Raw genomic sequence first — 27,547 nt, forward strand, 5'->3', positions numbered from 1 at the left:
GCACTTAACACCCTCTAACATAGAAGAAAAAGATATACTATGTTTATTATTTGTGTCTTCCTACTAAAATGTAGCCCTCTCAAGAGGTGGGATTTTCATCTTTTCAGTGAAAGACACACACACACACACACACACACACACACACACATACACACACACTCCCAGTTCCCAGAACAGTGGTTGGCACACAGTGTTTCAATAAATAATTACTGAAATGAATTAAGACCCTCCTTTACTTGTGCCTATGCAAAACAATGTGAAACAAGTTCTAAACAGACACCTTAAACAGGGCTACATTCATTTGGACTCATAAACTCTGTATTTATTGAAAATATAATCTTAAATTTCAAAGTCCACACATTTTTTAGAAAGCCATTAAAAGCACTGTAATTAACATCCATTAGTCATCCATTTGAATTTTGTTATTTAACATATTCATTAATAATACATGGATTTTCCTCTGCTTAAATGAATAATGTAATTTAATTTCAAATCCAATTTTCACAATTTCTCTAGATTTCATGTGAGTTAAAAGATTACATATACTACAAATACTGGGGGAAACAGTAAACCAGGAGCAAAGTTTCAGTTCTGCAACAAACAAACAAAAAAAATCAAAACCTCCTTGATCCTCAATTTCTTCTTCTGTAGAAGGGAAAAGGAGTAAAACAGATGATCCCTGGAACCAGTTCTGACTCCTACTATGATGCTGTGAATCTATAAAAATTTAGTAGGTTACAAACTACATACTTTTTACACATCTAACAGAAATTAGAATAAAAATTTTTAGTTGAACAGAACTTTAGAAATCATCAAATTCAATCCTGTCATCTTACAAATAAGAAAACCTAGAAGTTTTGAATACTTTTAAAAATATTTTCAGGAGTAATAGAATATTGTCTAGTTTTGGGGTTATTTTTGGTCTAAGTAGTCAGGTAGGTTAACTGAACAATTTTTTTATACAAAGTATTTCAGATATCCCATCATTTAAGCCTGCCCTAGAATTGACGATATGCCTTCTAGAAATAAGCCTAGCTAAACACACAGAAAAACAACAGCCCAATAACTATTAAGAAACAATTATATATTTATGATGAAAACTTAACTACAAAATTCTTATGGCCTAACTTCTATTAGAGAACATGGTGATTTCGTTTCTAACTAACAAGAGCATACCAAGACAATTCTAGTGACATGATCGGAGTTCAGCCACAGAAAGTGTTTTAAATTAGTGATACGTTGCCACTACTGGTATACTTAGATGAGTTATGGCTAAGTTCCAAAACTAGCTAATTTAATATGAACAAAAGGAGAGAAGCTTAAGAGCTCCAATCCAAGCTGAACTCTTGCATGAACCACATGAATCCTGAATTCCTGAACAGGTGATGAGCATTATCAAGAGCTGTTTCCAGAGGATGCTGATGATTTACAGACTATTATGAACAGAGCACATGTCAGTGCTCTCACAGAGTGTTTACCGGGGAATTACATTTCATTACTTCAAACTTACTACTCATCTACATGCCAAGAGCCTGGAAACTTCAGGAGTAACGTCTGTGACCATCAAAATACTTTAAAAATTTTAGAAACTGTTCAGATGCCCCAGCAGATCTTTCAACACTGCAATATCACTCTAAACGTTAACCTGGACTTCACGGCAAAGTTTTCTTACAAATACAAATGGCAAATTTTCATGAAACTTACCTCTGAATATATGACAAACTATAACCACATATCCGTACATGATACCAAAATTCTGCTAAGTTGGAGGCTGGGGCTAGATAAGTGTCATTCAGCAGAAATAAGACCAACTAGAAGCAAAGATACTGGGGCATTCCCTTAACACAGACACACACATACGCCCTCCTCAAAGAGGCCTTTATGTTCCCCAGGAGCAAAAGGACAACAATATCATTTTTACTGTCTATTCATACAGTAACCTGCATGGAATTCAACTCATGCTCAGACTCTAATGCCAAACCTCACTTCTAAAAAACAGAGAACGAAACAGAGTTATTTACATGATTACCAAAATGTAAGCAGATAACTTGACTACCACTTCTTCAAGCTGCTAAGACGATTTTCTCTCCAAACAAAAAAAGAAGAGGGGGACTAACTTGACAAACTGTTTTTTAAAAAATCACAAATGTCTTTAACTGGCATAATAAAACAATTACTCCTCCCACCCCAAGCAAATAAAACATGTGCTCAAAAGGTAGCAAGTCTGTTTCTCCTAATTTCATGAAACGAGAACAGGTTGCACTTCCGTACTCCCCGCCCCCCCCCCCCCCCACGTCCCCTAGGCTCAGCGGTTTCTCATGTTCTCAGCGGAGAGGCGCCTATAACCTCCACCAACTGGCCAGTTAAACTCTCCTTTTCCAAAAGCTTGGGGCGCATCAAGAGGTGATGCAGAAAGGAAAAGGGCTAATACCCCGCCCCAAGCGAAACTGCCTGGAGACTTGAGGGGTGTTGGAGCTGGGAGCGGAGGAGGGAGAGGAGCGCCGGGAAAGTCTTTCCTTCTCGCCGGCGGGGCGGAGGGGGAAGCCCCGGCTTCGGGGCGGGGGGAGGCTCCTCACCCGGAACCCCGGACCCCGGTCAGACACAATAGAGCCGGCGAGGGGGCCCGGCAAGGGCAGGGCCGTTGCCCCATCCCCTCCCCCCGCCTCAACGCCTCCCTCACCCGCGCCGGGCCGGCGAGGGGCACTGGGGGCCTCTCCCCGCGCCCCAAACTCCCGGGGCTCCCGACTAGGCCCAGCTCCGCTCCGCCTCCTCGGCTCTCGCGTAGCGGCGGCGCCCGGGCGGGAAGGGGCGAAGGAGGAAGGGAGAGGAGGGGAGGAGAGCCCCGCCGGAGAGCGGACGGAGGCCGCGGGCCGGAGGCTCGGGGCGGCGGGGTCGCCACGGGGCGGAGGGCGGCGGGGCGGGGGTGCGCAGCTGCGCCGGCCCCCAGCCGGCGGGGCGGGCGGGCGGGCGGCCGCAGTGCCTCACCATGTTGGTGTCCTCCAGGCCTCTCCCCTCCTCCTCCGGCTCCGCAGCGAATGGACGGCGGCGGCAGCGGCGGCTCCTCTCACGGGCTTGCCGGGCTCCCGCTCATGCGCAGTGCGGGACGGCCCCGGCGCGGCCCGAGGAGGCAGCCCCGGGCTTCGGGGAGGCGGAGGGACTGGGGCGGGCGTCCGGCACCCCGCGCGGGGCTTCCCCGGGGCGCGGGGTCCCCCGGGGCGGGGGGCGCGGGCGGGGCAGGGGGGCGACGCACGCCCTCCGCGCGCCGACATCCTCCCGCCGCGCCTGGCGGTCTCCGGCGGGGTGGGGGGGCCGCAGGACACCCACCTCCGCTTCCTACGCGCTCCTTCCGCCGTCGGACGGCGCCGGTACACCAACTCGAGGAGAGGATGAGCGGTGCTCAGTAACTTGAGCAGATGGGGGAGACTGGAAGGGATAGGACTGAGGGGCTAGGCTAGATCCATCCCAAACCACCCCTTCCCATCAAGACCACCCCTCAAAAGGGAAGAAAATAGTGAAAACACCTCCACCTCGTATTTTCCTGTTTGCCCCACAGTTGCCCCTGGACTGTATCAGGTCCCCCATGTGGACATACGAGAGGAGAGGAGAACTTAGTCTAGCCTCATGGGAGCCGTAATGTCCTTTATGGCACAAGTTCTTCCCAGACCTAAGTGTCCGCTGGGAAACCAGTGGAGTGGCCTTGGAGCTCTCGGCCAGGAGGACTGAGAAGGCCCCATGCATGCAACTAGTGGCAGAAGTTGCAGTATCAACATTTACTGCTTGCTCTAAATATTCCCTCAGTTCAACCTTACTAGGATAAGTTTTGGGAGGTAACTGTGGAACTTTTTTTTTTTTTTTTTTTGACGGGGGGCGGGGAGGGGATTGACGTCACTCCAGGTGGGCTGTCCAGGTTTGACCTATTCTTGACACTAAGTCAGGTGAGGCTGAGAATACCAGGGTTCTGAGTTGGGGGTCAAATACGGGAATGTGCTTGAAGGGAGTTAAAACACTCTTTGGAGTGTGGTCCCTGCTCTTAAGAAATTGGCTATCCAGTTGGAGAGATGAGACACTTTCACACATGAAGGAAGGAAATAAGAAAACAGGTAGTGAAACAAACAATCAGAAAATCACATCTAAGACTGAGCCAAGAGTTTGGATGTGTTTCAGAAAAGAACCAACTCGAATCAACCTGTTATCACTATCCTCACCAACACCCCTGTCCCCCCAACACAGGCATAAGCTACCAGATCAACCCTGCAACTTCACAGTTTTGAAGTTCTTATCAAAGCATCAGAACTTCTTTGGCAACTTCCCAGGGCCACTTAACACTTCCTGGAGCCAGCCATGTATCAGGAGCTCCCAGAACTCTACCAAAACAGATCTTTGGCCACCACAGCTCCTTGCTAGGTTTTGGGTAAACAGCTTGGTGAAGACAGGCCAGATCTGCCTCATGCACCAAGCCTGAAGCCGGACCACATCCAAGGATGTTCTCCAGGTATTCATCTAGATTGGAGGAAATATTAACATCTAGGGTCTTAATGAAGAGGAGTCACTGTATCTCTTTCCTATGCTGTTATACTTCACTATGATAATAGCTCACAGGTTTTCTTCAGCTTTTTTTTCCTATTTGCCAAGTCTGAAGTACAATTCTCAGTTCTCATTCTATCTGACTCCCCCCATGCAATTGAACATTTCTTCCTTCAATTCCTTCTCCATCATTTTCCATGTTTCCACTTTCTTCTGCATTTCCTCTTTCTGTGACCGCTCTTCTTTGCTGGCTCAGCTTTCTTTGGCTGTACAATGTTCCAGAACCGTCCCTGAATCTCCTCCTGTGTATAACCTGTGTTATACTGCACTCACTCACATTCCCACATGTCAACTGCTACCTAGATCTTGAGGAGTACTGAATCTTGACTTCCAGCTCCTGAGTGGCAGGCTAAACACTAAATTTTGGTCACATCACAGGCCCATCCATCTTGACAAATCCAAAACCTTATCCCCAAGCCTGCTTTTCTTCCAGTCTTTTTACCAGATCACCCAAACTAGAAGTCCAAGAGACATCCACAACTCCTTCTACTTCATCTCCCTTAATCTAATCGGTTAACAACTCTCATCAATTTTACCTCAAAAATATAACTTTGAATCTCCACTCTATCCTCCACCCTCAGCAGAGCCGTTACTGTATCTTTTCTCATCAATAATCTCTTACTTAGCTAATCTGACCTCTATACATTCCCCATTGCTCCAGAGTTATCTTTTTATAATACAAAACCTAATTTGTTCCTTAAAATTCTCTACTGGCTCCATGAACGTGAGCCTCGTTGGTGTGGCATAGGAGGCTATCTACCTATCTTGTCATTTCCCACCTCCTTCCACACAAATACACCTCATATTTCAATTTTAACAAGCCAAGCCTGCCATACTACTTTGTGTCTCCTTGCTTTCTCTTATTCTGCTATCACTGGCATAGGGGCTAACGCTGATTAAGGGCTTTCCATGTTCTGCCATGTTCTGACTTGGAAAGTCATGCCTTGCACTGTTGTAAGTCCATGGCACACACTACTCACATAATCCTCACTTTAGTCCTATGAGCTATGCTCAGTGATTATGCCCATTCTACAGAGGAGAAAACTGAAGCACAGAAAGGTTAAATAACATGCCTAAGTTTCCTTGGCTGGTAAGTAGTAAAGCTGGAGTTTAAACCCATATTGTCTAGCCACAGACTATTCTCTTAACTACCACTCTGTATTTCCTACCAAGACCTCATACTCAATTCAAAAACCATCTTCTCTGTGATTATCTCCTGACCTCATTCCTGGATTCCAGCAGTCAGGCATTGTTTTTTTCGTTCTGCACTTCTATGACACCTTGTATACACTTCTTTTACACTTAGGACATCTTGACATCATATGATAATCATTTATCTGCATGACCACCACCCCTGACTCCTCCAGGTGAGAGACCCAGTTGCATACCTCTTTTTCAGTGTCAAAGCAAGTGCCTGACACATAGGACAGATGTATGTGCTACATGATAACAGATAAAAGAAAGAAGATATCTGATATCTGTTGATTTGCCTTAAGACTATGCCTATGTTGTTTATTATTGTAATGGAATGTCTGTCCTCCTTGGCAGATGTATGTTATAGCATACGGTCAGATGGTAAATGTAGTAGCAACTGTACCCATTACTGCACTTACAAGCTACAGTACTGAATGTGAAATGGAGGATTATTACTCAGTCATCATTACTGAGAAAAATATATTTGTTAAAATTGTCCTGATTATTTTTAAAATGAAAAAGTCCTGAAGATAAAGTATAAATTACAATATCTGATCATATTCATTAACATGTTCGTATTACTTTTTTGTCACGAGCTTTCAAATTTTTAAGATTTTGAGGGTTTTTGTTAAGAACAGAATTTGTAAAGATTTTTTTCAAAGTGACAATCTCAATACAAATAAGATGGAACCATCTAGCTGAAATCCACTATCCTCCTTCCCTGTGTGTGTGTGTGTGTGTGTGTGTATACACACATCTATATATATAACACACATATATGGTGTGTATGTGTATATATATATGTATACATACATACACACATAGAGAAAGTACGTGCATAATATATATTCACTGTACATCTATAGCTACGTAGACTAATATAGAGTATCTGTAGATGGTATAATTTTTCAAGGTAAAACATGCAAGTATTTGAAAATGAATTGCCTCAGATGTTTAAAAATTCACGTTAAGATATATATATATTCGCTGATAAAAATTGTTACAGTTCTGTTTAAAGAAACATGTGAAACCAGGGTTCCACACTTTAAAAATCTGTCTTTTAGCAAAGAGAAAGAGCAAAAGTAATCTGAAAAGACAGATTGCTAACATTTCTGGTAGTTCATCCAGCTAAAATTAAGCCTGCAGGGTAACTATGTATACATAGTTACAGTTCAAAGGCACTAGTCTGGGACGCACAGCCACCACCCTCCCACACTTAACTTGGGTGGACTCAATTTTGCCCAACATTTACATAAATGTGCTTATTGAATTCAAGCTCGCCTATTTATAAATATGTAAGAGTAAATGAGACTGACCAATACAACCCATTTGAGTAAAACGTGGCCTTTAGGTCTTATTGATCCAGAATTATAATATTTTAAAGGGTGAAGCAGACAAGATGAGGCCTCAGGGGCAGGGATGGGCCCTCGTTGTAGTTGCAAAAAGTCTAATATAAGAGCCATGGTTGCAAATTAACGCCTAACTCATCAGAGTGGGGGAAGAGATGGAAGCCTTTTGACTCTCCCTCCCTGGTAAGCATTTTCAGTGCAGCCAAAGAGATGACCGACTGCCTAGGACTCTTCCCCCACATTCTAAACTATTTAAAAATGAATCCTTAATCAGAACAAAAGGAGGAAACTTAAGGACTGTCCCTAGAAAAATGAACACCACTGACCCCTTCACACAAAAGAGCCAACAAAAGGGTCACCTCTAAATTTACAAAAGGGGGTGTTCACCAGAGCCAGTCTGTCACCTCAAGGTACATGTGGATCTGTTGATTTGAGCTGCTCCACACTCATGGTAGAGGAATGGACTTGCAGTAACAGCTGAGACTGGAGGGCCAGTGATGGGAAACTACCTGAGACCATCACTGATGATGTCACAATGTCCCACTGTCCTGAGGTGTCCATCTTGCACCTCCCTGACCAGCCCCACTTGGTCCCTCCTCCATGAGACCGCAGCTCAGCCTGGGTGTCTGTCTTGGACAGCTCCGGTCAGTTGCAGAGAGTAAATTTGTTAAAATCATAAAGACTGAAACAATTCTACAGGTAGTACAGTAGATGGTCCTCTAGAATCCAGAGTGTTTATCCCTTGATACTTTTGGTATCCTCACAAAGGCATGTGCCTTAGTGGAAATGCTGGTGTGGAACAAACACCTTGCTTTCCTGTCTTTATTCAGTGAATAGTACGGAAGGCATACACATTTCCCTGGGACTTGGTATTCTCAATTACAAAATAAAAAGATCGGGTTGAATTGTAATAAGTTTCAATCAAACCCTACGCTTGTTTGATTCCTTCCTGGTCCACTATTATGAGCTGTCCACAAAAATCAGGGAAGTATAGCCTGTCTCATTCATTCACTCATTCATTCATTTCTAAGTGTATGAAATACCTACAATAACACTGTATGGCAGGTATAATGCATGCTGCAAATATGAGGCACATACGAAATTTAAAATTTTCTAGTAGTGACATTTAAAAGCCTGAAACAGGCTTCACCTATTTTGTTTTTAACATCTAACCTAAGATATCCAAAATATCAGCATTTTAACATGTACTCAATATAAAACATTGAGGTAGTTTACATTCTTTTTTTGTTCATGGCAAGTCTTTGAAATCTGATATGTATTTTATACGTAAAGTGCATCTGAATTTGGACTAGTCACTTTCAAGTGGTCAGTTGCCACATATGGCTACTATATTGGCCAGCACAGGCCCACACAGTGTCTGGCCACTGGAAATAGATGCTTCACAAGTGGGAGAAATAAGCACTCTTACTTCCAGGAAATAAATAAAAACCAAAGTAAACCTGAAATATCTATATATATCCAATAGTAGTACAAAAATATTTAGTATTAGGGAAGCTAACGTACAATTGGAAAAAAAAATTGGCAAGGGGGCAATATGAAGCCTGTAAATATATAAAAATAATAAATATATGAATAATAAGTGAATTAATAATATACATGATTATATATATGTACCATTTTCAGTATATATAGCAAACTAGGAAAGTCACCTGTACAAATTTGCAAATGTCTACCATACACCCATATCTGCCTGACTCTGACCGTGTCATCCTGTTAAATGTGATTTGTGTACAAGGTTTTTTCAGTCAAAATAAGACATATGAAACACTAAAACACATCACAGCCACTTTAGAGTTTTCAGGGCTTTTTTCAGGGCTGTCCAGCAAAACAGTATCTAGTAAGTTAATGCCATTTTCTCCATTTCCGTTAAGATAGGTCACCCTTTTCAAAGAAATTATTTGGGATGGATGAAGAGAGAAGAGAGTTGGTGAAAGGGAAGATTTGTGTGCAAATAGTGTAAAATTTTTTAAAAATTAGTATCAGGGTCAGAGTAGCCTAAAGCGCTGCAAAAGAGAAAACATACAAATAACAAAAAGCTAAGTTGTGAGATTATCATTTTGAAAATAAATATACAGAAAGAGGAAGTCAATGAAGGAGTCTACAAGTGAAGCCCAAATGAGTCAATGTGCTGTGAGAGACCAGGGAGAACCCCCTTCAGGACATTTGGGAAAGGAGATGATTAGGCAAAATTCTTTAGAGAGAAAATGCAACGTGGCCACTCTCAACTGACAGAAAAGGAAAGCGTTGTGGTGGCATATCAGCACTTTGAAACAAAATAATGAATTTTAGAGAATTTGAAGAGGTCCCTCAATTTTTGTTGACAGCCTGACCTGATAGAGGGGTGTGGGGAAGGGGGGAGGGGATTGAGTGGGGAGGCAGGGAGCACGAGGGCTTAGGGTCAGGCCTGGTGGGCTAGCGCTGGTGACAGCACAATTGGCAGATCAGGTCTGGCTGGAAAGAACAGCCAGTGGGAGGGGTTAGGAGAGAGGCAGGGATTATCTTCATTCCTGATCAATAGGATACAGCCCTACAGAGTAACAACATAGCTGTGAAACGTGTAAGAGAATACCTCCCCTAGGCTGGGCATACGTGACATACCTCGGGTGAAGTGTATGGCTCAGAGCCCAGGTCTTAGTCCACCAGCCCAGAGCCAGGTGTTTCATTTGATTTTTCATCTGAGGAGAGTCTAAGATTTGTTTCTAATGCCTTCAGCTGGATGATTTCTCAAAAGAAGTAATGAATATTGTTAAGTCCTTTATGAAGTCACGGCAGTCAGAATTTTTTTCCGGCAATATTATCTTTACATTATTTAAAATTCAGATCCCTTGTTATTATTGCTTACATTTGTATTTCTTTTGTATAAGTTACAAACTGAGGAGTGGCATCAGCTTTGAAACTTTGGAAATAGGCCTCGGGGTTATGAGAGTCACGGCCTAAGACAACTGTGTTCTAAATTGTCTATCTCCATACGACTGGGCAAATCACACCTGTCTTCTTGGAGCCTCAACTCCTCTGACTGGCGAGTTTAGATTAGATAAATCCTTAATTTCCTTCCAGCTTCAAATCTGAGCTTCCTTCAAAAGTCTAGGAAGTATAATTGTTCTCATTCAGTCATGTATTTCAACATTCATTGAACACCTACGTATCAGCCACAGTAAGAGGTACTAGAAATACAAAGAACAAGCCAAACGGTCCCGGCATCCCTGCGCACCTACCTAGGAAATCAGAATCAGGCGATATGGAAACTATGGGAGGTGGGAAAAGAGTCTCTGAGATGGTTGTGCAAGTACTGCATCTGAGAAGCCCAGCAGGACTATGGGCAGAGGGGAGGCTGTGTGTAGCAGGAGAGGATGGGCTTCATGTTACCTAGATCTGTGCTGCAACCAGACTCTACCATTTATTATAAAGGTGATGTTGGCATATTTCTTAGTATTTTCATCTATAAAATACCTACTTCAGAGTACTGTGCAGAGAGTAAATGAGACAGCACATGTAATGCTGTGGTAGGCAGTTGCTCAATCTAGAAGAGGTAACATATGAATGGACTTCTACAGAATGAATAGCAGTGAGTCTCAAGCTGAGGTGACCTGGTTTGTTTTAAGGAGAGAGTCATTTAAAGTGATGTTTGGTAAAAAGCAGTTCTTCCCTGTGACATTTGGATGCCTCTTTAATCAAAAGGCACCCTCAAGGAGGGCACTGTGATTGTTCTTTATGTTTCAAACACTGAAAAATAACCCAAATCAGCCATGATCGTAACAAATATTAAGGTTACATGATGAGGGAAACACTGGCTAGATAGTTCCTTCCAATCACTGTATCAACACACAGATTCTTCTGACACTTGCTGTGGCTCTGGCATCTAGAAACACTGACCAGTGGAGCCAGCTTGATTGGTTATGTATATAAAATTACCACATTTCTTCCCCAAATATCAAGGGGCTATGATAAGAAGTTACAACAATGGTCAATGGATATTCAGGAGACATTTTTCTATCCCTCTACACTACAGGGGAGAAAAATAAGGTGGCAACTTCCTCTTCTGTCTGTGATCAGTTGGGAAATTTGACTTTGAGGTACTTAGGTCCTGGAATGCCATCTGTCTCTGTCCATGTCTGCAATAAACAGTCTGAATAGAGGGCCCCGCACAGGTTCTCAGATGAAACATTGATTAAGTTTTAGTAATCTTACCAGTAGGTAAGATCTAGTTTCTGTTTTAAAAATAACCTATACAACTTGTTTCTCAGAAGGAAAAAGAAACAAATAAATGCAAAAATTACAATAAATTCTATTTATGTGTCTGTAGAAGCAATGCAGATATATCAATTCCATGAGGCCCGTATTTTCCTGATTCAAAACTAAAAACAGGTATCAAAGAAAATAAAACTACAGACTAATACATAAATGCAAAAACATAAATGCAAAAGCCTTTTAAAATATATTAGCAAACCAAATTCAATAATGTATGAAAAAATTATTTACCCAGAAACGCAGTGTTGGTTTAATAGTTGAAAATCAGTTAATATAGCACACCATATTAATAGGATGAAGACACAAGAACACAATCATCTCAGTAAATGCAAAAAAAGCATTTAACAAAACCTAACATCCACTCACAGTAAAAATTCTCAACAAACTAGGAATATAAGGGAAGTTTCTTACCTGATAAAGTACATCTACAAAAAAAAAAAAAGCAAAACAAAATAAGCTAGTGCTAATATCATACTTAATGGTGAAAGACTGGATGCTTCTCCCTAAGACAGGAACAAGGCAAAGATAGCTGCTCTTGCCATCTCTAATTAACCTTGAACTGAGGTTGTAGCCAGTTCGATAAGAAAAAAATTTTAAGGTATCCAGATTAGAAAAAAGAAGTAAAACTCTCTTTATTCTCAGATGATATTGTCTTATACATAGAAAACTCTAAGGATTCCCCTGCCCCCTGCCCAAAACTGAAGTAAAAAATGAGCTCAGCAAGGCCACTAGATACAAGATCAATACTTTAAAAATCAGTTGTGTTTCTATATACTAGCAACAATCTAAAACACAATAGGATCAAAAAATAACAAAATACTTGGGAATAAGTTTAACAAAAGAAGTGAAAGATTTGTACACTGAAAATTATAAAACATTGCTGAGAGAAATTAAAGTAGATCTAATTAAGTGGAAAACTATCCCATGTTCATCAATTGAAAGACTCAATATTTTTAGCATGGCAAATCTCCCCTAAATTGTTGTATACATTCAGTTCAATCCCCATCAAAATCCCAGTAGGCTTTGTGAAATTGATTGGCTGATCCTAAAATTTATATGGAAATTCAACATCATTGGTCATTGGGGAAATATAACTTAAAACCACAGGATAATCCTACACATTCACAAGAATGGCTGCAATTAAAAAGATGGACCTTCCCAAGTTTGGGTGAACATACAGAGAAACCTGATCCCTCATGCATTGCTGATGGAAATATAGAACAGAAACTGTTGGCAAATAGTCTGGCAGTTTCTTAAAACTAAAAGCTACCATATAACCCAGGAACTGTACTACTAGATGTTTATCCAGAAGACGTGTACAAGAATGTTTATAGCAGCATTGTACATAATAGACAAAAACTGGAAACTATTCAAATGTTTATCAGTTGGTGAATGGATAAAGAAAATGTGGTATATCCATATAACAGAATACTATTCAGTAATAAAAAAGTGATTGGCCCCTGCTTCTTCCTGTTCTCTTATAAACTGGAGTCTCCTTAGTTAAAAGCAAGCTAAGAAAGTGATGTACTGGCTTCTAGGAGGATCCTTAATATGGAAAATTCCCCAAACACAGAAAGGATTTTCAATTGCTATTGTTGGGTGTCATAAAACATGACAAATATCCACTGATATTCTCTTTTCAGGACCACAAATTTCTGGGGTCACAAACTTGGGACTTTGACCCAGGGCATTGAAATTTTTTAAGGCTCAAGGAAATGGATAGGAGAAAGAAATACATCAATGTCCAGAGCAGGCAATGCTTTGTATGTAGATCTGCTGTCTTCCCCCAAACACACAAAAGCAAGCTTTGTGCACTGGCCAGAGCAGCAAAATTTCTAGGCATGGCCCTGCCACTTCCCTTTCTACTCCAGCTTCCTGAACCCCCTTGCTACCACTCACCAGCATTCTGAGCTCCTAAAGTTAGGCCCTCCAACCTGTCCTGCTCCCCACTTTATTGTCCTTAAGCTTTACTCTTGTTTCTCTGGCTCAAAAGCCACTTCTTATCGATATTATCCAAATTCTTTAATTTTCAGAAGCTCCATACTCTGGATACAACTTGTGATGGATGGCCTGTGATGTATCTGACCTATACTTCCCTGAATTCCCTTTCTTGTCTGTTTTCTATTAGGGTGGGCCATAGGGAAGATTCTCAGAGATTTGGAGGGCAGAAGGGAAGCAGTCATTTTGTGACTCACACACACAGTGTGCCGATTCACCTCATCGGCACGAAGCAGCAACTAAGCCTGTAGCTTCTCTTCTACAGGCTGGATCCTGGATCCTCCCTTCAGCTCCTCCAACTCTGGAGCCAGGTGTTTGCATTCAGCTCCATGACACAGGGTCCTAGCTTCTGTAGAGTAGCCTTGACACCAAGGTCAGAGGTCACAAGAACAGACACAAACTTCAGTCTGTCCTTGTGGAACTCTATCTCACGCTTGTGGTTTCCAGCTTTCTCTCCATCTCCCTACTTGACATCCATTATCACTTCCTGACTGCATGTACCATGGACTTCAAGTTCCAACACTGGACATGGAGACAACAGCTCATAGAGACTGCTTAACCATCTCACACGATTGTGGAAGACTAATTACCTGTAACCATAGACAGATAAGATAGATCTCCTAGTGGTTCTGTTTCTCTGTCAGGAACACCCTTGTCCCTATCTCCCTAGCTTTACCCTCCACGGGCCTCCTCTTCTTTCAATACCCAGTTCTTCTATCAATTCTCCAGCCCCATGGCTAGAAGTGACACCTCCCTACACACACACACACACACACACACACACACACACACACACACACAGCTGTGCAGCCCAAGCAGGCTGTTTGGAATCCCTAGAGCACCTGGCTCATTTTGCCTTTCATCTTAGGTATTTCTGCCCACGTCATTTTCCCTTTACTAATGACTAGACTGTGCATCCTTCAAAGGCAGAGACCACGTGTCATACATTTTTAGGTCTCCTAAAGTATTTTCTACTGGCCTAACAATGAGCTGAAACTGGACTGAAAACTCCAGGGGGAGAAGAGATGGTTGGTAGGGAGATGAAGAGCTTCAAAATAAACCACTTGTTTTACCACCTGCCTGCCTGGTGAGCTCATGTCCACATGGCAGCCTTAGGATGCCTCTTCTCTCCAGCAAAGAGCCAGGGATGTTGGTTTTACAGCAAGAAAACACAGAAAGGAAAGAATATAAGAAAGAGTATACCCAAGAGATTATTTACTAGTTCGTGCAATTTTATGTGTAATAATGCCTATCAATGAGAAGGGGGAAAATCATCTTTAAAAAACCCTTTTTTTTTTTTGTTACCAAGGCTCTTTTATAGGAGCTCCGAATAATATAATGAGTAGAGCTATTATCCCAACTACAGTTTGCAAAGGTTGTTAATATAGATCACAGACCATTTTCAGTATGTAAAAAATTTTTTTTTTTTTTCAACGTTTTTTATTTATTTTTGGGACAGAGAGAAACTGAGCATGAACGGGGGAGGGGCAGAGAGAGAGGGAGACACAGAATCGGAAACAGGCTCCAGGCTCCGAGCCATCAGCCCAGAGCCTGACGCGGGGCTCGAACTCACAGACCGCGAGATCGTGACCTGGCTGAAGTCGGACGCTTAACCGACTGCGCCACCCAGGCGCCCCAGTATGTAAAAAAGTCTAACAGAAATGGCTTGGCAAAAGAAAAAATAAAAGCTTTCTACTGCTAACAAGTTGCAATTCTTCCATCTTAACTGGGACTATTTGAGTTCAGGGTGGTAATATATATTATTCTAAGCTCATTATGAATTATATGTGTTCTTTGATTACTTTAAAATTGAAGAAATTATTTGATGACTTGTTAATAAATACACATCATTTGTTAGGGAAAAAAAATGTTTTAAAACAAAAATCCCTGTTAATAAAAATAAGGAGAATCTGAAAGGGTAAAGAGGTTGAGAACCATAAAACTGGATATTTATATTAGAATAGATATTAAAAACTGAGCCTTCAAAATATTAAGCATTTATTCCCTTTTTTAAATTTACATCTAAATTAGCAAATAGTGCAACAGTGATTTCAGAAGTAGATTCATTAATGCCCCTTACCCATTTAGCCCATCCCCCCTCCCCCAACCCCTCCAGTAACCCTCTGTTTGCCATATTTAAGAGTCTCTTATGATTTGTTCCCCTCCCTGTTTTTATATTATTTTTGCTTCCCTTCTCTTGTGTTCATCTGTTCTGTGTCTTAAAATCCTCATATGAGTGAAGTCATATGATATTTGTCTTTCTCTAATTTCGCTTAGCATAATACCCTCTAGTCCTATCCACATAGTTGCAAATGGCAAGATTTCATTCTTTTTGATTGCCGAGTAATACTCCATTGTATATATATATATATATATATATATATATATATATATATATATATATATATATATATATATATATATACCACATCTTTATCCATTCATCCTTCGATGGACATTTGGGCTCTTTCCATACTTTGGCTATTGTTGTTAGTGCTGCTATAAACATTTGGGCACATGTGCCCCTTCAAAACAGCATACCTGTAATCCTTGGATAAATACCTAGTAGTGCAATTGCCAGGTTGTAGGGTAGTTCTATTTTTAGTTTTTTGAGGAACCTCCATACTGTTTTCCAGAGTGGCTGCACCAGTGTGCATTCCCACCAGCAGGGCAAAGAGAGCCTCTCTCCCCGCATCCTCACCAACATCTGTTGCCTGAGTTGTTAATGTTAGCCATTCTGACAGGTGTGAGGTGGTAGCTCATTGTGGTTTTGATTTGTATTTCCCTGATGATGAGTGATGTGGAGCATTTTTTCATGTGTCAGCTGGCCACCTGGATGTCTTCTTTGGAGAAGTGTCCATGTCTTTTGCCCATTTCTTCACTGGATTATTTGTTTTTTTGAGTGTTGAATTTGATAAGTTCTTTATAGATTTTTGGATACTAACCCTTTATCTGATACGTCATTTGCAAATATCTTCTCCCATTCCATCGGTTGCCTTTTAGTTTTGCTGATCGTTTCCTTCACTGTGCAGAAACTTTTTATTTTGATGAAGTTCCAATAGTTCATTTTTGCTTTTGTTTCTCTTGCCTCCAGAGATGTATTGAGTAAGAAGTTGCTGTGGCCAAGATCAAAGAGGTTTTTGCCTGCTTTCTCCTTGAGGATTTTGATGACTTCCTGTCTTACTTTTAGGTCTTTCATCCATTTTGAGTTTATTTTTGTCTCTGGTGTAAGAAAGTGGTCCAGGTTCATTTTTCTGCATGTTGCTGTCCAGTTTTCCCAGCACCACTTGCTGAAGAGACTGTCTTTATTCCATTGGATATGCTTTCCTGCTTTGTCAAAGATTAGTTGGCTATATGTTTGTGGGTCCATTTCTGGGTTCTCTGTTCGGTTCCATTGATCTAAGGGTTTTTGTTCCAGTACCATACTGTCTTGATGATTACAGCTTTGTAATACAGCTTGAAGTCCAGGATTGTGATGCCTCCTGCTTTGGTTTTCTTTTTCAAGATTGCTTTGGCTATTCAGGGTCTTTTCTGGTTCCATACAAATTTTAGGATTGTTTGTTCTAACTCTGTGAAGAATGCTGGTGTTATTTTGATAGGTATTGCATTAAATATGTAGATTGTTTTGGGTAGTATTGACATTTTAACAATATTTGTTCTTCCTATCCAGGAGCATGGAATATTTTTCCATTTTTTTGTGTGTCTTCTTCAATTTCTTTCATAAGCTTTCTACAGTTTTCAGTGTATAGATTTTCCACCTCTTTGGTTAGATGTATTCCCAGGTATTTCATGGTTTTTGGAGTACTCCTTTCTTGTTGATGGGATCATCCTGTAGACTATGAAAATGGTGGCATCAGATTTTCTACTTAATAACAGTGACTTGGGTAATTACAGTGATATAATTCAATGAGTTAAGGGAGAACAGTTTCAACAAAGAGGGAATAAAACAAAGGAAATGGCTCCTGAGAGTACCCCAGGTTTATACTATCAATTTCAATTTTCCTTCAAAACATTTCAAATCAAAAGAAAAATGAATCACTTTTACCTTACTTGAAAAACTACAGAAAATTAAGCTTTTATTTTGTAATTTTCCATTTGCTTTACTGGAAGATTTTTTTATTTGGCTTTTTTTTGTGTTAGTTATATAGTCTATTGATTAATTCAACCCAATGCCAAGGAAGTAGGAATTGAGATGCTGGCAGATGTTGCTGCTTCTAGCAGATAGAATATATAAGAGAAGAGCCAGCCAGTTTCCATATTGTGGTTTCAATTAGAGCTTAGAATGAATAAACTCATCCAAGGAAATTCAGGATTCCACTGGCCCTGAGGAAATTCATAAGATGAATCACTTCTGTTTTATTCCCAAATAAACATAGATTTTCAAGTTCAAGCAGAGGTCAAATACGCACGATTTCTCACTAAGCAAGCTTCTTTGTCAACATCTCCCTTCCAGGTAGGGGCCTCAAAGTAATGCAGGGCAGATGCTGAGAGTTGGCCATTTTAGTCAGATGGGAGCCTGGGTATGAAAGGTCAGGCTGGCTGGGTAGATAGAAAGGTGGAGAGAGTATTACTATTGTGTGTGGTGGGTCACGGAGGCTCCAGTCATACTTAGTATTTTGATTTTGCAAAGGAAAACTAAGTAAGGTGTAATAATTTATTACAAAAGTTTTCAAATATATACACAAGTAGACCAAATTATCCAGACATACCCATCACCCAACTTCTACAATTAGCAATTCAAGGCCAGCCTTGTCTCATTTATGCCCCATCCATTTCCATGGCCTGCATAATTTTGATGCAAATCTCTGATGTTATAACATTTTATTCGTATGTATTTCCATATCTCTAAAAAACAAAATACAATACCATTAACTCAACTAAAAATCTAACAATATTCCCTAATATCTTCAAGTGTCCAGTTTGTATTTATACTTCCCTGGGGTGTCTTATGCATATTTTTAAGAACATAAGCTTTACTTGGAAGGTTAATTGACTCAGGTTTATGTTCTTGATTTCCTAATAAATTATAAACTGTTTGAGCAGAGGGTCTGTGTTTTGTTTATGCTTGCCTTTGAGCGTTTTGCCCAGACTTAACGCCCAGATTTCACACAAAAGGTAATTAAGCACATGTATAATAAAAGAGCTTTTTATGACTCTTCATGTAATTACATTCACAAATCAGAAAAAAAATTACCACATTACCTGTCCAGATTTTTGCTACAGAAAACAGAAACAATATAGATGCTCAATTTCTGCAATTAAGTTGGAATGAAATGTCATATGTAGCATAATTAGGCAATTGCAAATCTGTAACATTGGCTACTTAAACTCTCTCTTGCTAGCTGTCATAATTTCTGACAACTTGAGAGATGGATTTTCAGAGAATGACCCATTCTGTTGGTTTTGGCACAATATCCATGGGGACCAAAGAAATAGAACACCTCTGATAGGAGAAAAATGTGTTCTATGAATTTTAATGCAAAAAATTGAAGTTCCGTCTTATATTCAATCAAGATAAATAATGTTGCATATCTCTGCACAGGATGTTCCCTCTCATGCCATCTCCCCACCTGTTTCCCTCTCTCACTTTTCTCTGGTTCTTTTTAAAGTGCACAAATGAAATAGAGGACTTTATAGGGAAAAAAATGGAAGGATATGTATCCATAGGCATATGACCCTAATATGAAAAAAGAAAGCTATGTACATCAAAATGGTAAGAGCTGCATTATTTTATAATAGCAAAAATTAAAAATAATCTGCATGTCTAAGACTAGAAGCATGGTTATATAAATTATATTCCAACCATTTACTGGGAATAGCTAAGGAATAATTATGCAGTTTTTAAAGTTAGAATTATAAAGACCAGGTAGCGACATAGAAAATGCTTAAGATGTGTTAGGTAAAAACAATCAGGGTTGAAATTTTATGGACACTATACTTTTAACTATGTAAAAAGTGTACCTATAAATACAAGACCAAAGGAAACAAAATAATAAGAGTGGTTATGTTAGTGTGGTTGAATTATACACGATTTTTTTTTTTTTTTTTTTTTTTTTTTTAAGAGAGAAGCACACAAGGAATCCCAAGCAGGCTCTGCCCTGGCAGCATGGAGCCTAACACAGGGCTCGATCTCACCAACCAGGAGATCGTGACCTGAGCTGAAATTGAGAATCAGATGCTTAACCAACTGAGCCACCAGGCATCCCATACATGTTTTTCAAAATATTATTCATCTGGCCTTTAGAATATGTTGGATAAATACCAATTTATGTTGTTTTTCTGCTCCCTCTAGCTAACACTTTAAAAAATTGTATGATTGTAGAGGCAATCTCTGCCCCTCCCCCACTCAAGCGCGCGAGGTCTCTCTCTCTCCCTCTCCTCTCTCAAAATAAATACACTTTAAAAATTGTATAATTATAAATTAAAACTTCTTAAAGCTGAAAATAATAAAACTTTGGTTAATGGCATTAAATTTAGATGTTTTCTTTTCAAAGTCTGCATTCAGCTTATATATAAAAAATAATATATTTTTAGTTTTATACATAAAACTTTTACATAGTAGGGGCGCCTGGGTGACTCAGTCGGTTGAGCGTCCGATTTCGGCTCAGGTCACGATCTCGCAGTCCGTGAGTTCGAGCCCCGCGTCGGGCTCTGGGCTGACGGCTCAGAGCCTGGAGCCTGCTTCCGGTTCTGTGTCTCCCTCTCTCTCTGCCCCTCCCCCGTTCGTGCTCTGTCTCTCTCTGTCTCAAAAATAAATAAATGTTAAAAAAAAAATTAAAAAAAAAACACAAAACTTTTACATAGTAAAGGAATAAGATTAACTTTGAAAAATGATGAAATAGGTGTGCCTGGCTGGCTCCATTGAAAGAGTGTGCAACACTTGATCTCAGGGTCATGAGTTTGAGTCCCACATTGGGTGTCAAGATTACTTAAATAAACTTTTAAAGATATGATAAAATAAAATCATTTTCTTTCTTTTTTTAAAAATAAGATCTACACCCAATGTAGGGCTTGAACTCACCACCCTAAGATCAAAAACCACATGCTCTACCCTGAGCCTTCCAGGCACCCCTCTTTTATTTCATTAGATTTTACCTCTCCTGTTACTTAAATAGTAAACACTATAATGTATTTAATTTTTTTTTCAACGTTTTTTATTTATTTTTGGGACAGAGAGAGACAGAGCATGAACGGGGGAGGGGCAGAGAGAGAGGGAGAACAGGCTCCAGGCTCCGGGCCATCAGCCCAGAGCCCGACGCGGGGCTCGAACTCACGGACCACGAGATCGTGACCTGGCTGAAGTCGGACGCTTAACCGACTGCGCCACCCAGGCGCCCCAACACTATAATGTATTTAATAACACAGCACCTAGCAGGGATCCTTACACATTTAAGCCCTTGACAGGTATTAGCTGTATAGATTTGAAATCATTTGATTTTTTGTTCATTCAACAAATGTTTATTGAAGAACTACCTTACCCAATGAGTATTTTTGCTGACGTAGAAAGGCCAAATGATTTTTCAAGTTGTGAAATGTACGTCAGACTATAGGAAATGTAAGTGAACAGCCCAACAGATTGTAAAATAAAGGTACCCACCTTCCCACTCAGGTCAAGAAACAGAACATCAGCACCCAGAATGCAACACTGCCAGCCTCATCCTAACCCCTGCCCGCAACCCAGTGGTCACTGGGACAGAGGCAGATGTGTGGGGACGCTCAGGATGCTCTAAGGCCCCTGATGTCTAGGCCCTTCCAAGGCCGTGGGCATTTGCTCTTTTTAAATTTGCAAAAACAGGGGCACCTGGGTGGCTCAGTTGGTTAGCGTTCGGCTCTCGGCTTCAATTCAGGTCATGTGAATTGGTCATGTGAACAGGTCACGTGAAGCACAGGTCAAGCCCTGTGCTTCAAGCCTGTGTCGGGCTCTGTGCTGACAGTGTGGAGCCTGCTTGGGATTCTCCCTCTCTCTCTGCCCCTCTCCCACTTGCACTGTCTCTCAAAATACATAAACTTAACACAAATTTGCAAAAGTAAATATTTCCTACGTGATTAAGATTTCTTTGTACTTTCATAAATAATCTTGTATTCATAACTTCACCTGTTTTTCTTAAATAGGGTCCCTCCAAATTGTAAAAGCCTCAGGACTCAAAATCTGGATCTGCCCCTAGGCAGAGCAATCCTGACTATTAGACGTTCTTTGCTTCCAGATGGATCACACAATGTGACACAATCCATTTCCCAATTAGAAATGTTCCACATGTTTCTGAGGGAGCCACTTAGAAGAATTGACTGGCCTTTCATGAGAACATGGTAAAGGGTTTGGGTTTGGGTTTCACAGCAGTGGACCTCCAGAGCTGGCTTCCTCTTCTTGAGAGACAGTGACACAAGTCGCGGGAGCAAGGCTGGTGAATTAATCACCTCCCTAACTAGTCCCTCCACTGTGGAGTCGCGAACAGAAGCCTAGCTTGTTAGGCACACAGAATATTTACAACAAATCTGAATAGTTTGCCAACACTGAAAAATCAAGAGATTTCACGTGAAAAGTTGGCTTTCTGACTTCTTTTAAGCAATTGGAAGACATGACCCCTCTGAGCCCACATTCCCCCTTGGCACTGGCTGGGCGGAGCCAAGGGACAGCTTCTTTCTGAAGCCAACCTCTTCCCTGAAACCCTGCTGCTTCACTTAAAAGATATTCTGGGGGCGCCTGGGTGGCTCAGTTGGTTGAGCGTCCGACTTCGCTCAGGTCATGATGTCACGGTCCATGCGTTCAAGCCCCGCGTCGGGCTCTGTGCTGACGGCTCAGAGCCTGGAGCTTGTTTCAGATTCTGTGTCTCCCTCTCTCTGACCCTCCCCTGTTCATGCTCTGTCTCTCTCTGTCTCAAAAATAAATAAACGTTAAAAAAAATAAAAAAAAAATATTCTGAGTGCGTGGTCCCTGGAGGCGTTTGTGAACCCTGATCTAACTATTACCTTGCATTAATACAAATTAAATTTAAAGGTAACAAGGAGTAGGTTCCCCCAAGATACTCCAAGATGAGTTTCTGGTACCAATATTTCCTCAGCACTTTACAAAGGTGCTAATAAGGTATCCCCCCAAATGGAGTTAAACTAACGATATACAACATGAATAAAATCAGAAATGTGCAAAGGTTCATCTCAAATGAAGTAACTTCCCAATCAGAAGCAGTGAGAAGCAGCTAAACATAACTATAGATCTGTGGTTCTTGAATTTGAGGATGCATCAAAATCTCACCTGGAGACCTTGTTAAAACAGATTTCTCGGTCCCATCCCAGCGTTTCTGATTCATTAGGTGTAGGTGGAGTGGGGCTGGGAATTTGCATTTCTAAGAAGTTCTGAGGTTTTGCCCAGGCTGCTGGTGCAGGAACGCTTTTTGAGAACCATTGCCACCTGTTAGTCAAAATGCTGTCTGTCCCCTGGCTAGAGGCCTGGGAGCTTGTTAGGAATGGAGAATCTCAGACCCTTTCCAGACCAATGGAATCAGGAGCAGGTGGTTTGTAGGAACATTACATTGTTTAAAATGTTTTATTTATTTTTGAGAGAGAGAGAGAGAGAGAGAGAGAGAGAGAGAGAGACAGAGAGAGAGTGAGGGAGGGACAGAGAGAGAGGGGGTCACAAGACCCCAAGTGGGCTATGCTCTGAGAGCAGCAAGCCTGATGCAGAGCTCCAACTCACAGACTGTGTGGGATCATGACCTGAGCCTGAACTAAGGTCAGATGCTCAACCCACTGAGCCACCCAGGCACCCCAGAAGGTTACATTTGGAGATACACTGAGCTAACTGTTCAAAAACACTCCTGGGAAAAATCACGTGGATGTTTGTTAAATATACGGAACACCAGACCTTTCTCTTAGAAATTCTTATTCAGAGATCTAGTTTTGTTAAGTACTCCAGGTGATTCCTATCATTAGGAAAGCTTAGGATGAATAGGTCAATGGTGACTTAATAAATCTAAAGAAAGAACACGTTAGTAAAATGGGGGTGACCAAGAGAAACGTAGAAAAGTAGGAAATCCCAGAAGAGAAAACTGGTAGCGTGATTTCAACAGTTTGAGGCTCTTTAGCCGCTGGTATGCATTTCTTTTGTGGGGAGAGATGCATCAAATTGTTAGATCGTATAAAATGCACCAAATTCCTTTCATCTGGGTCCCTGCCTATCAAGAACACTTGTCATTATAATGTGGCTTCCCTGTGCTTTTCACACCAGGAGAAACACAGCAGTCAAATCAGTCTGAGTGTTCTGATTTGACTCACAGGTACACCTTTCACTGTGAATCAAGAACTCATCATTAAGGTGTTGATATATTTTTCTGTGTGTTCTTCTTAGAGCTGTTTGATCTCTGAGAAATCAAACCACTTAAACAAAATCAAATTTCTGGGCATGTGTGTAGGTTATTCTGATTGAAGAAGGGGCAAATTCTTTTGCCCATAAAGTTTTCTTATGTAGATTCTACTGTATAGTTTTTAACTTTTTTGTACATTCAAGTAAGTCAGACTTTTTGAAAGAATTACATTAGCAAATAAAAGTCTGCAGACAATATAATAAAATCTGTAAAGCAGAGTTGGTGAGAAAATTGCTTTTAACAAAATTTTAGTTGACACACATTAGTTTCAGGTGTAGGGCGTAGTGACTGGACGACTTCAGGTGTCATGTTATGCTCACAAGTGTAGCTGCCATCTGTCATTATACAATACTGTAACAATATCATTGACTGTATTCCTTATGCTGTGTTTTTGATCGCTGTGACTCACTTATCCTATAACTGGAAACTTGGATCTCCCACTCCCTTCACCCCATTTTGCCCATCCCCCACTCAATCCTGCAGCATAGGATTATTCTCTGTGGAAATTGTCTTTATTTTTTAAAGTTTATTTCTTTTGAGAGAGAGAGAGAGAGAGAGAGTGAGTGTGCACACACAAGCAGAAGAGGGGCAAGAGAGAGAGAGAGAGAGAGAGAGAGAGAGAGAGAGAGAGAGAGAGAGAGAGAGAGAGAGAAAATCCCAAGCAGGCTCTGTGCTGTCAGTGCAGAGCCTAATGTAGGGTTTAAAAACAAACGGTTAGATCATGACCTGAGCCGAAATCAAGAGTCAGATGCTTAACTGACTGAGCCATCCAGGTGCCCCTGGAAATTGTTTGAAATTAACAAATTCTTTCAGTTTTTGTAATGAAATATTGGCCTTCAGGAGTCATATCTTTTCTCTTAATCTGTCTCCACAATTGTCCACAAGAAAGGCAAAATTTTACCCTTCTGCTTAAAAGACATAAATGATCACTGAATCTACCTGCTAAATAAGTTTTCCCAAATACCAGAGATGTCCGAAGTCTTTTTGTGAAGTACAAATCTCTGAAAGTTAGACCACATTGCCTGCGCCCCTGTCCGTCTACGCCCCACTCCCACCGTTTCATCCGGGAAATTAAATTCCTCACCGATGTTGAGCTATGGTATTTCTCTTAAGGTTTCAAGAGAATGATCTTGTTCTGGAAAGGAGACCACCAGAAGATCAGCTTGTCTGGAGGGTGTTTGAATGTTAACCCCCATTCTGAAAGAACGGTTTTTATCTCCAAGGTTCTAACTCCACCGGAAGTTGCACTGAATTTTCTAGTAGGATGGCTTGGCAAGTAGCACACCTGTGACTCTCTGGTCAAACATGGGGGCCACGGTACCATTAAATTCTCCAGGTGAAGATCTGAAAGAACGAGGAGATATTTGGCCAAGGAGGGAACATTCTCAGAAAATGTGAAGAGGGGAATACAAGTTTGGATGAGTAAAGTTGCCTTTCCCCCTGCCTTGCTACTTCAGGAGATAGCGTTATACAAGAAAGCAGAGGATTTGGGAATGAAAAGTCCTGGTTTCAGTTTTGGTCCCAACAGGTGTGGGAAGTATGATTGTGTGCAAATTATTCTCACAATCTCAGCTCCCTCAAATTGCTATGAGGATAGTATAGGTGATTCTTCCCTTGGTGATAAAATATCAGTACATCATAAAATGCCTTATAAATGTGAGTTGTTATTGCGGGCACCATAACAATACCTTCAAATATAGGTGTTTTTAGCTTAATTTTTAAATAATTCATTATTAGTCTCTCACCAAGCAATTTACTTCTAGGAATTTATCCTAACAGATATAATTGTGTATGCACAAAATGAAATATTGTCTGGTTATTCACTGCACTTTTTGGTCATAGCAAGGCTTTGAAAACAATCTAGATGTCCACCAGTAAACGTCTGGTTGAATAAGTCATGTCCATTTAGTGGGACAAATGGAACAAATGGAAAAACCGTGTAGCTCTGAAACAGACTAAGGAAACTCCCTGTATATTGTTATGGAAGCATCTCTAAGACACATGGTTAAATAACAAAAGCAAAGTGCAGAATTTGATCTTTACTGTAGAAGGTAGGAAATTAGACCACAGAGTTGTATTTGGTTTTGAGTGCATGGAGAAACACTGGAAGGATACACAACAATTAATAGCGGCTCAAGGTTGCCAGGGGTGTGGGGGCTGTGGATAGGAGGGAGATTTTCCCTGTATACCTTTTAAAATACATTTTTAGGGTTTGAACCATGGGCATGTATTACCTATTCAAACATTAATACTTATCTGGGAAGAGACTAATGGCATTTACATGGCCAAGGACTATATGACCTTTGCCTTATAGGGAAAGACCTATGACCCGTCTTGCATATAGATCTTCAATAATTGCTTGATGTATTGTATTAACGTGGAATGACTCCAGGGTTAGGGTGTGTGGTGGGTCTGGCTACAGAGGAGTAAGGAAGGTTGAGGGCAAGTGTTACTCATTGTGGATGGGGTAGACAACTTAGAATGACACATCAAAAATGGAAGCTCTAAGTGGGGCCAGATGGTCAATAGGAGAACAGAGTTAGGTCGGATGCCGGTCTGAATTGTGATTAGCATGACACCTGCTTTCAGTAATGGGGGAAAAACCACCATGCCTGATGACATAGGTAGTAATGATAAAGGAGTAACAATAACCAAGAAGAGAGAGAAGTCCCAAGTTATCTTTTGTTGCTGTTGTTAGTGTTTTTGTTTTTGTTTTTGGTGAGGAGGTGGTGGATTTGGAGAATTATTTCTAATCTAAATGAAGGGTTCAGCACAAAGCTAATGAGGGGTGGTATGTACAAAGAATGATGTTAGCCATCTTAGGAGGGAGGGAGTTACACCAAGGCTGTGACTTGGGAGGTTTAAGGGGAGAATGTTCACACTGCACTTGCAACTCGCTGTAGGAGTCTGAGCCAGTTAGAGGCACAGGGCATTCTGATTCCCATCATCCAGCACGTGGGAGACAAATGTCAGGGCGACAGGGTAATCATTGGTATCAGCTAGGATCTGCTAATGATCCAGGCACTCCCTGGTCCAGAAGGAACCTAGGGTTCTTCATGGGGGATGGGGGCAGATAGGCAAGACTGTTCTTAGTCGGATAGGCAAAGGCTGCGACTTTGAGAGCTGTGGAGCGTGGCTGAGCCTCCTGGGATGCCCTATACTTAGAGTCTGGTGGAGTAGAACGGCTACCCCAAGGCTGCAGCTCCCTGGGGCCAGCCCTCAGGGAGCAGTGTGTCATTAGCAGGAAGGCACTAATGACCCAAGGCTCCCTGCTCTGGGCTTGGAGGAAAGCATTTGGGGACATCCATCTCCTTCCCTCTCACCACACGGTTTAAATCACATTTTCCTCTTTCTGGGTGTCTTGAAGCTTGGTGTGAATATCTAGGAGTGCTTTTGGAGATCCCCTGATGAAAGGTGCAACAGAAGTGCAAGGTATTACTATCAACACTGTAAATATTTTAACCACAAGTGTCACGTGTACACAGAACATAGATGTACATTTCAACTTCTAATATTCCTAAGAGAACTATTTGAAGGTTAAGAACGGCAAGCGTGCAAGGGTGAGAAGAGAAGACAGTCGTGGAGGAAAAACAGTGAGTTCAGCCAAGGAAGAGACCTCCCTACTCGGCCACCCTACGGAAGTGGTGACACCCACTCACACAGAGGCTGAAACCAGACAACGTAGGCCCCCGCCCCCACCCCCCCCACCCCCGTGCCATCTACACACGTGTCACCACGTATGTAAAAAATGGAGTTAGTCCAGCCCGTCCTTTGTGCAGGAAACATGCTGCTTCT

At 41.2% G+C, this 27,547-nt stretch overlaps 1 protein-coding gene across 3 annotated transcripts in view; it reads right to left on the reverse strand.

Moving 5' to 3' along the window:
- Positions 1-7,645, reverse strand: part of DCUN1D1 (defective in cullin neddylation 1 domain containing 1) — a 34,576-nt gene extending 26,931 nt beyond the window's left edge. The window contains exon 1 of one of the 3 annotated variants that reach the window (XM_058730618.1): positions 7,515-7,645. Coding sequence is in view for 2 of the 3 variants with exons in the window: in XM_058730616.1 (XP_058586599.1) it covers positions 7,532-7,543 (12 nt within the window). In the remaining variant the exon portion in view is untranslated. Of the gene's footprint in view, positions 1-2,985; positions 3,124-7,514 lie in introns of those variants that run through there. The other 2 variants (XM_058730616.1, XM_058730617.1) reach the window with 2 other exon arrangements.
- Positions 7,646-27,547: the final 19,902 nt, after the last annotated feature.

Source organism: Neofelis nebulosa, chromosome 5, assembly GCF_028018385.1.
Source record: "Neofelis nebulosa isolate mNeoNeb1 chromosome 5, mNeoNeb1.pri, whole genome shotgun sequence".
In the NCBI taxonomy this organism is placed as follows: Eukaryota; Metazoa; Chordata; class Mammalia; order Carnivora; family Felidae; genus Neofelis; species Neofelis nebulosa.